The 15,563-nt window shown below is 34.7% G+C and overlaps 1 protein-coding gene and 1 pseudogene across 1 annotated transcript in view; one reads left to right on the top strand and one right to left on the bottom strand.

Annotated features, from left to right (window-relative positions):
* The window catches only part of CEP89 (centrosomal protein 89), a 39,214-nt gene that overhangs the window by 12,555 nt on the left and 11,096 nt on the right, over positions 1-15,563 (bottom strand). The window contains 7 exon segments of the mRNA XM_050904097.1: positions 5,013-5,102; positions 7,952-8,093; positions 8,768-8,935; positions 9,871-10,051; positions 11,701-11,812; positions 13,368-13,475; positions 14,426-14,509. Coding sequence (XP_050760054.1) covers positions 5,013-5,102; positions 7,952-8,093; positions 8,768-8,935; positions 9,871-10,051; positions 11,701-11,812; positions 13,368-13,475; positions 14,426-14,509 — 885 coding nt within the window.
* LOC127021010 (E3 ubiquitin-protein ligase RNF182-like) lies at positions 472-1,184 on the top strand (annotated as a pseudogene).

Raw genomic sequence — 15,563 nt, 5'->3', positions numbered from 1 at the left:
GATTAATGTTGATAGGAACATGGTGAAGAAGCACCCTTATTTCATTCAAATGTGCTGGTGTACGCAACTGGTTTACAGGAATACAGAGAATAAGCTATGCAACGGTTACAGGCACTTCTGAAATACACAGTTCCTCAATGTTCAGGAAGTGTTAAGAAAGAACAAACCTTTAATGCTTTCTCTTCACCAATAACAATTTTGTACTCTAAATGCAATATGTAGCAAGATGGTAGGAAAAAAATTAAGGCCAGCCTGTTTGGTAAAGTTGCCTGAAAATGAGGGGAGTTAGTGAGAGATGCTAGATATCTCCAGTATAAAGGTAGTTTCTACCTGTTTTTACTGTTGCCGTGGGCATCATTACTAAAACCTTATGACTGACAAAATTATTAACAAATACGAGATTCAGAATCCATGAAACAACTTGTTATAATCTGACTTCTTCTTTTTGACTAATTTGTGTCTAATTTAAAGATGAATTACACTTGCACTGAAGGAGAGGAAAAGGTGCCTGATGATGAACTGGAGTACAAAATCTGGTACCAGAGATTTACTGTTCATAGTAAACCCAAAATCTTGGATTGTCTTCACAGAATTTGTGCTAGATGTTTGAATAAAATACTTCACATAGGAGACGGATCTCCCTCTGTTAGCTGTCCCTTTTGCCGCCATGAGACAGAGTTGCGTGAAGTTGAAGGGCTCCCCGATGATACAAACATTATGTCCAAGCTCATATTAAAAGACAAAACAGCATGGAATTCTGACTGTAAGGAAGTAGTTTTAACACCAAAAAACTGGGCTTCCTCAAGTTCTTCACATGTATCATCAAACTGCTTAGTAATTACAATTATGGAAGTACAAAGAGGCTCCCCGAGGACTCCCAGTCAAAGTACTGCCTCAGATGATTATGCTGACCATGGCACTGAGTCAGTATCTCTAAGTTCTCAGTCAGCTGGACCAAGATCTCTTTTCAAAGCTGTGCAAGCATGGACCCAGAATACTGGTATGGCTGCTTGGATTTCTTTACTTTGGTTCCCTCCCTCTTGGGATCTATTTACTAGTGATTCAGAAAGTGCCCCTAGGTGTTGTGTGTATGAGTTTTGTTCCCTCCAGTCTAACTGCGTCTCATGTATGGCTTCTGCCAGTGCTTCTGCCATGGAATTTGTGACTGCTCTTCACGAAGCTGATTGATACACAGTGTTTTATCAATTGGTAAATTTAACTAAACCATAAAACAACTTAATCGCAAACTTTAACCTTTATGGACTGTTAAAAATGCGTACAGTATGACATATACAGGTATTTTTGTTGAAGCACAAAAACTGGTGTGAATACTGGCAAAATGACAACATGGTATTGTTGTGGTTTTTCTTTTACTAAAAAGATGGTGGTTACTATCACCTGAATCTCACCATCCTGAATCACCATCTCATTAACTGTGAATAAAACAGATATTTGAAGGTTATTTATTGTTTAAAAAAAAGCCACCCTGTTTTTATCAAATACATTGTCACCATTTTTAAACACAGATGGAGATCAGAAATGCTCTGTGTATCACCTGTTAAAAAAACCAAGAGTCCCATTACAAGCTAGTTCAGATTTGAGTCAAACCTTTTCTGATGTCAAAGGGAAATAAAGTTGCATTAAATATTCTGCTCTACAATCAGATTTTTCAGAAAAGTTTTGAGTTATAAGAATTATGACAAAGCAGCTTGTAGTTGAATCTTAAAAGGGCCAACTGAAGAACAGTTTTTAAGTAAGCTTTAATATTTTTCATGATTGAATATGCCTGAAAAATTATCTGACATAAGCCAAAGTATATAAAAGTAGAAATGAACCTAATTTGTTTTCAGAATTAAAATACCAAAGTAAATGTTGTTTCCTTAACATAGTTCCTGCACAAAATTTATTTATTTTTCTGAATATTTGTATTCAACCTATTTGATACTGCTCTACTGTTATTTTCTAGATTTCGTATGGTTATACTGATAATGTACAAAACTTTTTGCACAGTGAATGACTTTATAAAGTTTGTTTACAGTAATTGCTAAATCCCAAACTAAAAATGTGTATTTATAAAGAGAATCACTTTTAATTTGCTACCTAACTTAAGCAGACACAGTTTAGTAATAAAGTTGTGTATGTAAATATCGACATGGTTTTCGATTTTATTTTAGCAATAAACTATTATTTAGCTTTAAAGACTTACAGTTATTCTGTGTTTAATAACAGATCTGCCAGATCTTGATTTATTTTGAGACTTCTCAATGAAATACAAAAACCACAGGATTTTTGTTAATTTACTTTCTCTAAAAGAATTCATTAAAAGGAAGAACTCCGGACCAGAAGACCAGATCCACTTTTATGTGCAAAGCACAAATGACCTGACTTCAGAGGGAAGTGATCTAAAGGGAATGGAACTGCCAGCTTTTTGAATGACCACTGTCCATAGGGTATGTGCCATGTGTTTCCAGCGAAGAATGGCTGTCCCACCTAGCCTTCCTTCTTTCCTCCCCTCCAATAACATTTGCAGTGATGTGAAAGAAGCCCCAGAGAATCTTTTGACACACACACGGTGCATCTGACCTGTAACATAGTTTTGGATGAGCTTGTGCCTGCTGAGATACAAGGCAACGAATTCACCAAAAGGTAAACGTAAGATACTTGGTTATGTCTAAAAAGTAGAAAATACAGACTCACATTGTAGGCACTTGTAACTCACTCAAACCTGTAGGCTAGACGCTTTTCTCTCATCATAACCTGAGGACTGTATGCTCTAATTCATATGATATAATTTGTATTTCTTATCTTGCATCTCCCTGAAATAGCTGAAGATAGCTAAAAGCCAATGCAAAACACCCTTTTCTAAGATACGAAATAGCGTAACATTCACATTACCAATAGTTCTATCACCCTTTCAGAAAAATGAATGCATTTTAAATACTATTATCACTGGAGACAGATAACATAAAAGGTTTATCCTGTAACTCAACATACAGGGCAGTTAGTTACCCAATTTGTGATTTCCTGAAGCAGCTGATAGTAGTATTCCTCCAGCTGATAATCAGAATGAGACCTCTAACCTATCTCATTCAACTAAATAGGAATTATGTAGTCTTAAAGTAAGCTGCTGTTCAAGTTTCATGGTTGTTAGAATTGTGCATGAACTGTGGAGGCAAACATGTATCTTGCAAGTGAAGAATCCTTTTGCCTTTTCACATTCACTTGCATTTTTATCAGCAGCACTTGAAAAAGCAGTGTGTGCAATGGGGCCTGTCCTGTTTGAGGAACTGCATTACATATTGGGATTAAAAAAGTCTTGTAACTAAAAAGAACCAAACTAAAAACTTGACAATGTATGTAGACTTATGAAAACACTTTTTTTATAAGTAAAACAAAAGAATCCCCATAACTTTCCATAAATCACTGAAGAGAACAAATTAATAAAGCTTCTATTTAGAAAAGTGGGTTACCTGACTGGAGGTGTTTAAGAAATTAAGGTGTCTTCAGCAAAGAAATAAATGATACTAGCTTTTAGCAAAGTTCAATTCATACAAAAAGCAAGAAGTATATGCTATTTTAAGGTGTTTTGTGACTGTTTAAGCCCTCTGCTTTACTGACAAAAATTAAGAACAAAGAAGTTTTACAAGTAGATTAATCTTACTTTTGCTAAATAGAAACAGAAATATTTAAGAACTTTATTTACAGGCTGTTTTTTCTAATTTCCATTAACAGTTGATGAGTTAAGAAGGATTTTTTTATTTTATTTGGTTTTGCACTTAAAATTCACACCATGTACTGCATGTAAATATTCTTAATTTTATGCAAGTTTCTTCTCTATTCCTTATAGTAGTCACAGATCTACTAAATTGCAGATAAACTATTTAAGAAGAATACAAGCCACTGTCTTGGTAGGGGAGACGTTTTCTAAATTTAGATAGACATGAATGAGGGTGAAAAATGGCTAAAAACATTCTATAGCTGTATTAGTATAATTAGAGAATTCTTTTATGGTAGTGTTTCATGCATTCAGGTATTTTATGAAGGGTTCCTTACAAATTCTAGCTATTTTTCAGCTTACTGCTCTCTTTACATCTGCAATTTGGTTTATTTTCTTTGTTGCTAATTCCTGGGCTGTGTTGATCCTTACAAGGAAAGTGCAGAAGGAGCTGGTCTCCGTTCACATAGTGGTGCGCATTTGTGTCATTTGATGCAGGAGTAGCAGCATAGGTCTTGACTGGAAAAGTGCAATGTATGGAGACGCTCTGCTTTAGCGTAAACTGCACAAACTTGACTTAGTACAAAACAGCTTTTGAAAGTAATATATATTACTTTCTATATATAGAAACCAATATACCAGATATCCTTCTCCCTTCTTTTCTGAGTTTACAGTAAAAGCAATTCTGGTAGCACCAAAGATGTTAAAACATAAAAGTTTCAAATGTATTTCACACTATACGCTGTTATACTGGAATTACACACTATGCTTTGTATTTGTTTAGAGAGTTGTAAAGATAACGTATAATGTATTCTCTAATTAGGCCAGATGTTTGAACATCCTCTGAGTTTCTAAACCTCCTACCCTATGGCCATATGAAAGTACTTGATGATAACTGTACACTCGAGATATGTTTTTCATTCTTCCAAATCTAATTGTAATGGACTTCAAGTTGAAACATTAGTACAGCCTCAAAAAAGTAGGAGAGAGAATAATTGGGTTACACTACAGAGCAAAAATGAAATACAAATAAAGTATAATTTTTAATTATTTTTACAAATAGTCATAATTCTCCAGGTAATGATGTAAATGCGATGATCTGGCAGACATGCAATGTACAAATACAATGGAAAAAGATATTTGTGAAAACTACAATGATGATCTATTTTGCTTTTTAAAAACTCCTTATAAAATAATCTGTCTTTCATAAAAACACTGGCACAGCTTAACTACTGACTTTTCTCATTAAAAAAACCAAAATGTTTTACATAATACTTAGCTTAGAAACACTGCTTACCTTAACTTTTTCTTCCAATCTTCCTAAGCGTAGACTGCCTTCTACTATTTTGTTGAGAACACCATGATTCTCATTTTCCAAACATTTGGCCTGCAAACATACAGTATACATAACTAAATGTAATCATTACTTTAGACAGGGCAGACACATACACTGAGGAAGACAAAGCTATTCTGTTTTGAGCTCCAATAGTCTGAAGAACCAATATGGAAAAAGAATCCTGAAAATTATTCTAATAATGGCTAATTAATAATTTGTCAACTGACTGCGAATACTATCTCACTAACAAAATAATACCTTGAAACAGTTTCATTCTGAAAGGATCATAGCTACTGATACTGTAAACACAACCAATTCTGCATATTTTTCTACAGATGCATGTATGTATATGTAGGGATCCCATTTGTATGCATGAGACTCATCCTTCTGGGTCAGATTTAGTAGTCTGCTCTCAAAAGAGCCTCTGAAATTGGCAGGGGTTCAGGCAAGGAATCCGACATGTGGCTTACGAAATGCTTCCATCTTATGACTGTTTTCATCATTTCATAAGCACTACATTCTCTCTCAGATATAAAAAGTAAACCAAACAAAAACTGCATAAGTTATAAACAATGAAATAATTTTAAAACTGTAAGAGGTTTCAACTGTTAAATCCACTGAAAGCATTCAAGAGAGAAATAACCAGGTTTTAGAATGAGCAATGTCTGACCACCTTGAACTACCCATATCACTCCAGAGACACATTTCCTTCCACAGAAGTCAAAATTAACTAGCATCACTGGAGTCTGTGAGCTTCATGCTCAGTCATTTTGATTTACTGTGTGGTAGCTGAATCATACAATACCATAAAAGAATAATTTTGACAGCTGCTAACTCAGGATTACAGTTCATCATCAGTGTTGCACTATCAAAATTGTTTTAAATAAATTTGTTGCTGCTCTGTTTTACTGGATTTAGCTGTAGGCTGTCACTGTTCCTGGAAATAGTAAATTTAAGACTATCAATTTATTTTTCTGGAGATGTGGTTACTATGGATTTTTTTTTTTAATCCTCATTAAGTAAGAATATAGGCTAATTTCTTAGAGTGCTGTACCCTTTCTGCTCCCCCTGTTCTTCTGGATTAAATCTGCATAAAATGAATTTCAATGCTGTAGTTCAGTTAGTGAGTTAATAAAGAATAAAGCTAGAGTAATAGCAGTAGCTGAACTGAGTAAATAAACCTGACATTACTGAATTTTGAGGTGGGAGAATGATAATACATTTTTTATTATACATCATGCTCAGTAGTGGCTCTTTGTCATCATTAGGGTCTGGCTCTAATTAAATTTTTTTGTTTTCTAGGCCTTCCCATTAGACAACCTAGTCAGATTACCTGACTACAAAATACCTGCGGTCTAACTTTCTGCCAAGGTAGGTTTTAAGTTCAGTGATTAAAAGTAAGAACAGGTTGTTCTGATCAGCTCTACCAGGCAGCAAAGTAAACTGGATATTTAAAGGTTTTACTGATACTAGACTATTTCAGTAGAAAAGTTTGTCTCAGAGTATCTCTGCTGTCAGCCCAGAAACAGTGAATTCAAAAAAAAAAAGCAAGACTCGTACACTGTTTAGTATCTAAGCCACAAAATGGGGAAATAATGGATGGCAAGTAAGTATGTGTCATCATCACACACATACACAAGAGAATGTGGTCCAAAAGGAAGAGAGAAATTCTGTTTTCCATGACAGGACTGGCTTCCAATTGCTGGATCAGTTTATACCTGTCTAAAGAAAGACAGGCCATAGTTGACTGCATTTTGGGCTGCCTTCCACGGACCTACTCTGAGCTTTTTGCACGTGCATGAAACTTGATTTTCTAGCATGTACTTTCAGGTGCAGGTTTCAGAAGGGAAGAATATCATGTCAAATACTGCACACTTGCAAAGACAGGATTTACACTACCTTGTGCTGATTAAAGCTATGTTAAGACATCTTTCCTTCTGAAACAGGCTTTTACTGCTAAAAGTATTCTGAACATCTACTAGGGTATTATTAAGCCAAATGGCACACCTTGTACTTATAGGTAATTCTGGATGTCTGTGGTATTTCTAATGTGGTATGCTGAATATTTGAAAGCAGATATACCAGAGACTGAGAGATAAGAACCAGTTCCCCTAATTCCTAGGAGACATTTATTGTGCCTAGTTTCACAATCCTGAAGTCCAGTTTGCAGTGGACAAGGATTTGAGCTGGGTCACCATAGTTCCCCTTCTAGAATTAGGAAGCAAAAGAAGCTTTACTTTAACAAAGTGTAGTGAAATGGTTTCCAGGACCAATTTGAAGACAGAGTACCAATATGTAAAATTGAAATTGCGTCCAAGATCTTGTAAAGGAAACGAAGCGTGCCTATAAAGCCCAGTAACTTCCATGCCAGACACTTCCACTAAACAGATGTTGTTCCAAAACTCTCAACCAGCCTGGCAAAATGACTGCTCACCAAAAAGGAGCAATAACATGCATGAGCATCCACAGTAGAAGGTCCATACAGATCACTTCAAGGATAATAGTTTACCTTAAGATTCAGAAATGCATATTAAAAGTTTATGATTGAATGCTATTTTTCAATATGTGTAGCTTCAACAATTGAAGCCATTCTCTAAAATCAAGTTAAAAAAAAATCTTTTAAACTTGATATATACCATGGCAGACTCTAATGCTGATGTGAGTTAAGGCTTAATTATGTTATCTGCAGAAATTAGGGTAGTTGCTTTTAACCACTCTTCTAGAAAATAATCTTTTGCTGCTCCTATCCTGTTTGCAAAAGTCTATTTAAATAGCTAAATCCTTAAACTGAAATAATAGCTTTCTTTTTTGATAATTCAAATTAACAATAAGTAGAACCAGTAGGATGATAATTGTGTGAAATATCAATTAAGTCATATTAATTATTTAAAGGTAATTACCAAAAAAATAAGATGATCACGTTCCTGAGCTATCTTCTCCACCAAACCAATAAGGCTTGTTAGATAGTGATGGGCTGCAACTTCTTCTTCCATTGCTTCCTCCAACTGCAGTTTCAAAAGACCTATTTTCTTCTTTAATCGCCTATAAAATTAACAGAAAAAGGAAAATCTTCAGATTGGGAATTAATAATGCCATTAAAAGAACTTGCATTGCATACGCAAATTAACTTGTACAAGTCTCAAACAATCAAATATACTGTTAAAGACGCATTGGCTCAAAATATTTGCAATGCCGAAAGTATAATTTCCCACTTTGGGGGGCTGTTTTTCTTTACAATATGTTGTGTGAATAACAACAGTAACAATGATTCAAAAGAACAATTTGTGCAATAGCTACAAGCTCATATTTCTTAAGAAATATAACAATAATATTGTTTTTACTTTTTAAAGTATTGTGAGCCTAACTCTGAAACCACTCAGGTGCACGAGAAGGTCTGCAAATAGTGTAAGACCCTATTTTCCAGGTGAGTACATAAATGATTAATTGCCATAGCTAACGACTAGCATTAAAGATATATTCTTAATTTGCATGCAGACATAGAAAAGTGTGCATGAAAACATATAAAGCTTAGCAAAGTTATCTGACAACCAGGCCTTTAGATGTGACAAAGATATATTTAGGAAATAAGTTTTTTCTGTAATAGGTAGAAATTACACACTGTGGGATGTCAAGACAATATTTTTACAGATATTTCTGCTGTTATTTTTAGAAATACAAGTATTTCTATATAAGAAAATGAGAATGTGATATGTGACCTGTTTGTCTTTTGTGTCATTTCCATCTCAGTTTCCAGGATCTTGTTGTCAGCCATGAAGTTATTTTTCTCTAAAAGCAGTTTCTTGTTTTGAGCTTGCAGTGATGCTATCTTTCCCATTAGAGCTTCCACCTCACAGCGCTTTTTCTCCTGCTCCTGTTGTAAATGGCTGCAAAAACCAACAGCGTAGAACAGGCGTCATGTATAGACCTACTTCACTAAAAAGCTAAGTTACAGTAAGATACTTATGTTGAAGGTATGAAAAAGATACATTGAGAATACTTAGTATTCAGTGGTGACATGAAAGAGAGGTATTACAATCTCATGACATATCAGATCATGAATGAAGCATAATACAAACAAAATTACTCAAATAATTCATCCTGACTGCACTTGAAATAGAACTTAAATTATAAAAATATCCTATATAGTCCAAACGTATTCCCTTCCTAATTTTTTCCAAAGAAATTACTAGCAATGCCAAAAACCAAGGTCTGAGAAGTTCTCAGGAAGGCGCTGTACCAAAAAACGGTAACTTGCACTATCCTAAGGCTTGAAAGCAAATGAATTTACAGAATGTCTTTAGAAAAACATTACTTTACAGACTATGCTGCATGACAGCACTTTTGTGTTGTGCTGTTTCGTGTTATTTCCATATTGTAAAGACTGGAGAAACTTGGTATTTTTAGTTCAGAATTTCAGGATCCTTCAGATATTTTCCCAAAGATGGGAACAAAGGAATGAGAACGTTTTATATACAGTGTTGATAGAAGTAAATAGATTTGACAAAAACGGTATTTTTAATGCTGCCTCCTCTTCTACTATTTAAAAAGGTACGTTTAGCAGTACGTACTCTATGGTAGAAACACTTCTACCGATGTCTCTAGATCTGGGATTTCCTTCTGTAATTTTAATTGTCTATAAAAAGCGAGACAGTATTTTTGAAATATTTCTTTACCTTTCTTTGTACTTTGGTAGTTACCCTCCTAGATTACCAGCATAAGTTTCCACTCATCTCCTACCTCCAGAGTGATGCGTATGCAGATCTGTTCATGTGAATGCTTTGCAGAATTGTTTCTCTGTGCACCATATGTAAACTCATACCTTTTTAAATCATTCACCAAAGCAAAGTGCTCCTCTGCTGCTATTCTGCTATCCAGTTTGGCTTTCTGCTCTTCACAAGTAGAACGCAAAGCTTCCAACTGCTTCTGGTACTCTGCTATCTCTTCTTCTTGACTCTGTTTCTTATCTTCTAAGATTATTATCTGTTTGGTCAATTTTGAAGCTTTTGGGAGGAAAAAAAAAAACAACTAGGTTCAGCAGAACTAATTCAATCACCTAGTGAAACTCCAACTAACCACTAACATGTTAATTCCTAGCTGTTCATAGCATTACCTAACAGTGGATTTGTCAGTTTGGTTTGTATTCTAACAGTTTGGATTTTTTTTTTTGCTGTCTCAAGCAGTTTGTTTTGGAAAAGTGCCAAAACTTCGACTACTTCTTTTCAGGGCTATAAGTTATTTGCTCATTGAAACTTCATTTTACTCTGAAAAATCCTCTGATCCCGATTTTACTCATTCAGGAAAAGAACCTAAAATGGAATATGACTCTTATAGCCTAGTAGATAGGGCACACATTTAGAGACTGCCTAGTTTCTGTTCACTAATCTCTCAGTTTTTCCTGTAGTATGTATTTCAATCGCTGGATACACTACCAAAACATTTGTAGGAACTGAACAGAAGATCAGGGCTCTTGTTTACTTGTGAGAACTCCAGCAATAGATAACAAAATCTGTCAGTGTTTACTAGGGATGTTCTGACAACTCATACCAGATAGAGCCATTTCGAGACTTGGAAAGAGGAACACCTGACTGGGGTATTGTCTGGCCTTTGGCCTTGGGTATGAGTTGTTTTCTTCTAAACGCAGATGGATATAGAGTGATAAAACTCTAAACAAGAAACTCAGAAACTTTAAAAGGGGAAAGGAAAGTATTTATGGAATTAGGTGGCAGATGAATAAAAAATTTCAGAACTGGAGTTTTGCTATATAGGTTCACTTAAGGAAACTGTTCTCATCAGCAACTTATGTTAATTGCACATAATTAAATGTTTTTCAGAACATCTTAATCTGCGAATTAAGATTCAATTTTGCTTTTTAAACTTCACTAAGAAATCTTACTTTCAGTTTTGGGATTTTAAACTATAACATGCTTGTTCTCTTTCTAATATCCAGTCAGAAGACTATTAACAAGAAATATCTGGAGGAAAGTACCGATGCAAAAAATAACTATCAGCAGAAAAATTAATCTTGGTCAAGAAATAATATTTACAGGCAAGACAAGGAATATCAAGTGTTCTGAATTCAAGCAAATACAAACTTCTGATAAAACAGCAATAGGTAAGATTATTACTTGAAGATGCACGTAAATTTAAGCAGTATCAAATTATAAAAGTATAAATTCAAATACTGCTACTTATGATATAATTAACTATATAACGTGATAAACATTGGTTACAAAGCAAAAAATTAAAAACCCCTACAAATTCTAAACTGAACATTTAAATAAGCAAATAATACCTCACAAATACCAACCTGTAAAGTTTAAAGTGTTCTTAAATTATCAAAATGAGTGTATTGCTGTTTAACGGTTCTTGTCACTTTTTCAGAGGAAGCAAGTCAAAATGGAGTATGCTGTATAGTGTCAATAGGTGATACTGACATTTCTTTTCAGTATCAGTTGACATCCAGAGCTTGATCTCATATTAGTGCTACCTCCATTCACCGCTGCTTTGTAGGCATATATGAAGTTGCAAAAAAACCCTAAAACCAAAAACCCAAAAAATCCACCAAAACAAAAAAAATCCACAACAAAACCCCAAACCTGCAGTACCATCTTTGGTGTAGGTCAAATGACTAGCAACTCAAGCACTTTACCTTCTTGAACATGTTGTCTGTGACTATCTTTTGCTTTAGCTTGTTGAATTTCGAGTTGCTCCATCAACAATCCGTTTTCTTCCAAGACCAGTTTGGCCTGAGTTTGCAGCTGCTGCCTGCAATGACAACCAGCTTATAAATAAAATAATACAAATATTAACTTATGTCCAAAGAAAAAACACAATTGACTTCCAACAGTGTAAACTTCTAAAATCATACTTGAACCTCTTTAAAAAACAAATTAAAAACCTTCATTGAAAGCAATGTCAGGACCCAAGGTAAGCTTATGAGAGACATGAACTCATAACCCTCAAAATGTAAATTATTTTAAATAACATTTAAAATCTTTGACTACCTAAAGCAAAAATTCCCTATAGAAAGAAGGAAAAATATGTACGTGTGAATTAGAATCATAGATTAGCATCATAGAATGGTTGAGGTTGGAAGAGACCTCTGGAGGTCATCTGGTCCAATCCCCCTGCTCAAGCAGGGCACCTAGAGCCAGCTGCCCAGGACCATGTCCAGATGGCTTCTGAATATCTCTAGGGATGGAGTCTCCACAAGTTCTCTGGACAGCTTCTTGCAGTGCTCACAGTGAAAAACTGTTTCCTTATGTTCAGAGGGAACCTCCTGTGTTTCAGTTTGTGCCCATTGCCTCTTGTCCTGTCATAGGGCACCACTGAAAAGAGCCTGGCTCTGTCTTTACACCCTCCCCTCAGGCATTTCTATACAGTGATAAGATCCTCCCTGAGCCTTCTCTTCTCTAGGTGAAAGTCCCAGCTCTCTCAGACTTTTCTCATATGAGAGAATTAAAGCTACATAATGGTGCCAGATGACTTGGAGACAGCTATGTAACTAGTAACTGAACCAAACTTGTTTTCAAAACATGCGATAAATTCTTGGCTAGGATTTGGATTTACTTGGCTTCGATCTCTGGAAAAATACTGCCAGTGTATTTTATGGGCCTGTAAAGAAGACGGGCATTTAAACTGAACTATCCTGAGCAGAGAACTTAACTCTCTGCTTTATTATTAATTCAGCTTTCAAGAAAACCAATACCAGTCTTTCGGATGTTAACAGGACCTATTCTAACATAACCCAGGACTATACTGCCTTTTTTTTTTTTTTTCTTTATAGCTGTTGCCCTAAAAAGCTCACAATCATCTTGGTGATGAGCCAGTACGACCAGTCTCTTCTCCATCTCAGTTACCAGTGGATGAATGACTGACTTAGGTAAATTATTTTTAACCCTCATATGTATTTTATACTACTTAATTTCATTATGTTTGCATTGTTTCACTTCTCAAGAACATCAAATTCTTCTAGTGCCATATTACAATACCATTTTATATTAATGAAAAATTGATGTCATTGGCACATTCCTACTATTAGTGTAAATGTAAAAGTATATAACTTGCAAGGTCTAGGACAGAATTACATGGGCTTCAGGTGCAAAACTGTACATTCACTATTTAATCTTTACTCCAAAATTATTTCAGGCATTGCAGATCAGCATTGTTCCAACAAGACATAACCATGACCCTATTAACTCTTCAGCAAAACTTAATTTGCTTGAAGGGAACAAAATTTTTCCTTAAGATCTGTAATCTTAAAAGTTTGCATGCAACAAAATGAGTAGCTTTTAAATTAATTTCTAGTAATATAACTTGCCATTCTGTAGGAGTAATAAAGTTATTTTTATTTAATTGCTCATGCAGGTCTTCATTCTCCTTCACCAACTCTTCAACTCGTACTTTAAAATTCTTCATGTCCTCCTGGAAGACAAAGTCCACGTAAAATTCTTTAGAGGTAAATATTTTGTTTTAATTTTTACATGAACAAAAACTTTTATAAATATACATGCCTGGGTGCCTTCTAATTCTTCTGTTAACAGCATATTATCTCACTACTCACTCATCTTTAATTTAGACGTGCATACTTAACTTCTAAATTGCTTCATCAATCTAGTATTATTTGATTAAAAATAATGTAGATATTTGAATTGTGCCGTATTTTTGCCAAGTGTCATTTGAATTAAGCAAGTTGTAGATCCTTAAAATATGGATTTAAAAAACTGAATTCTGGAAATTACTAGATGATACTATACATTTTCAGTATGAATGACATGAATTGAATATGGCAGGATAATACAGTGAATTTACAGTAATGTAAAACCCTCAGTGTTTTCTGCTTATCTTATGGCTTAATTTTTTGAAGGAAATGAATTATTTTGAAAAGCTATGGCAGTTCCGCTCTGAAGCGGATCACCATTTTTCAAGGATTCAGTGACAAAACGATACTTCTAAAGAGCAAAAAGAGTACCCATTCCTTAATACCCGTTCCTTAAATATCTAGAAATAAATATTCTTCTACCACGACATCCACAGGCCTATAACTGGAAGAGCAGCTATACAGGGCACTAAATCCCCATTATGAATGACAATACTAAATTCTTTCTACCACCGACTGTGTTTATGGTTTATTCTATTCAGAGAGCACAATTCTTGTACATCTCAGTGTAGTGCCTGCTTCTACATCTGAACAGGCTGACAAAAACAAGCAAGCCAGGTAGGATAAGATAGCACAATAACCACGCATGGAAAAGTAAAACAAAGTCACTTTTAATTTTAGGCAGAAAACAGCTTTGACAAATCCCTTTAAAAAAATTTCAGTAATTTATTTCTGCTTTAGTATAGAAGTATATTTTCTTTAAATGACAACTTGCCTCATGTTCAAGATTTAAATCTTCCTTTTCTCTTATTCTATCTTCATATGCCAACAGAAGAGGTGACAAATACTTCATATCCAACTTTAAAAAAAAAGAAAATCATTCCATATAAATCAATTACAAACCATAATCTCATCAATATTTTTTACTTCTTCTCTTGCTATATATTGCTAGTTTTAAAACCTATTAAGAGTTTTCGTATATGCCTTGCAGACAAAAGTGCAGAACTTATACAAGCACACAGACTACCATATGCAAAATGATGCTGCAGAAGCACTGAATAGCACCGCTTTAAGAGCAAGCTTTGGAAAGGAGAAGGCTGGATGCTATACTTGCACACTTCACTAAAAAGCAGCTATTACTTATCAGTATATGTACCATAGCGGAAGGTGGATACAAATGAATATGAAACGAAACAGAAACACTACTGTGAATACAGTTAATGATAATCAAATTTAGCCCAGATTCATTAGTAAGTGGGAAAGGAATTTTTACACTCTCAAACCTGCATCTTTAAAACTAAATACATATATATGTGATTCTTGGATATTATAGCTAGAAAGACAGAGCAGAAGGAGGACCTTCCTATTTCTGTATAGTTCTGAATATCAATGAGGAAGGAAAATTTAAGATCTGATTAGCATTTCAAGGAGAAATTGTTTCACATATTACAAATGCATCCAGTTTCACAGATTATTTGCCTTCTCCTTGCCAGAAGCTCATAGGCTACTAGCGGACCCATGACCATTCCCACCATCAGAATCACTGAAATATGCTACTTTCTTTTAGTATCATCTTAAAAATAATCACAACAGAAGATTAACAATTAAGAAGATTAACAATTAAGCAACAGACCTTGAAGCAAACTATATGCTAGACAGTACTAAGTGAAGATGGTATTTATGATTCTCGGGTAACAGTACTTCTACTTAATTTGCATTCAGTAGTTCAAAGTTGGTGATTGTATGCAGTCTGTAGCTTACTGTAAATTCAACTGGAGCTGCACACGTTCATTGCAAAGTTCTGCCCTACATCTTTTCATGCAATAAACATAAATGTTTATAACATTCTACTCATGATAGTTCAGCAGAGTAACTAAATAATATCCTGAATATTTTGGTTCCAGTAAAGAAAT

This window comes from Gymnogyps californianus, chromosome 12 (assembly GCF_018139145.2).
Source record: "Gymnogyps californianus isolate 813 chromosome 12, ASM1813914v2, whole genome shotgun sequence".
Classification (NCBI taxonomy): Eukaryota; Metazoa; Chordata; class Aves; order Accipitriformes; family Cathartidae; genus Gymnogyps; species Gymnogyps californianus.
Note: the sequence above shows the minus strand (reverse complement) of the source record. Positions and strands in the feature narration are given on the sequence as shown.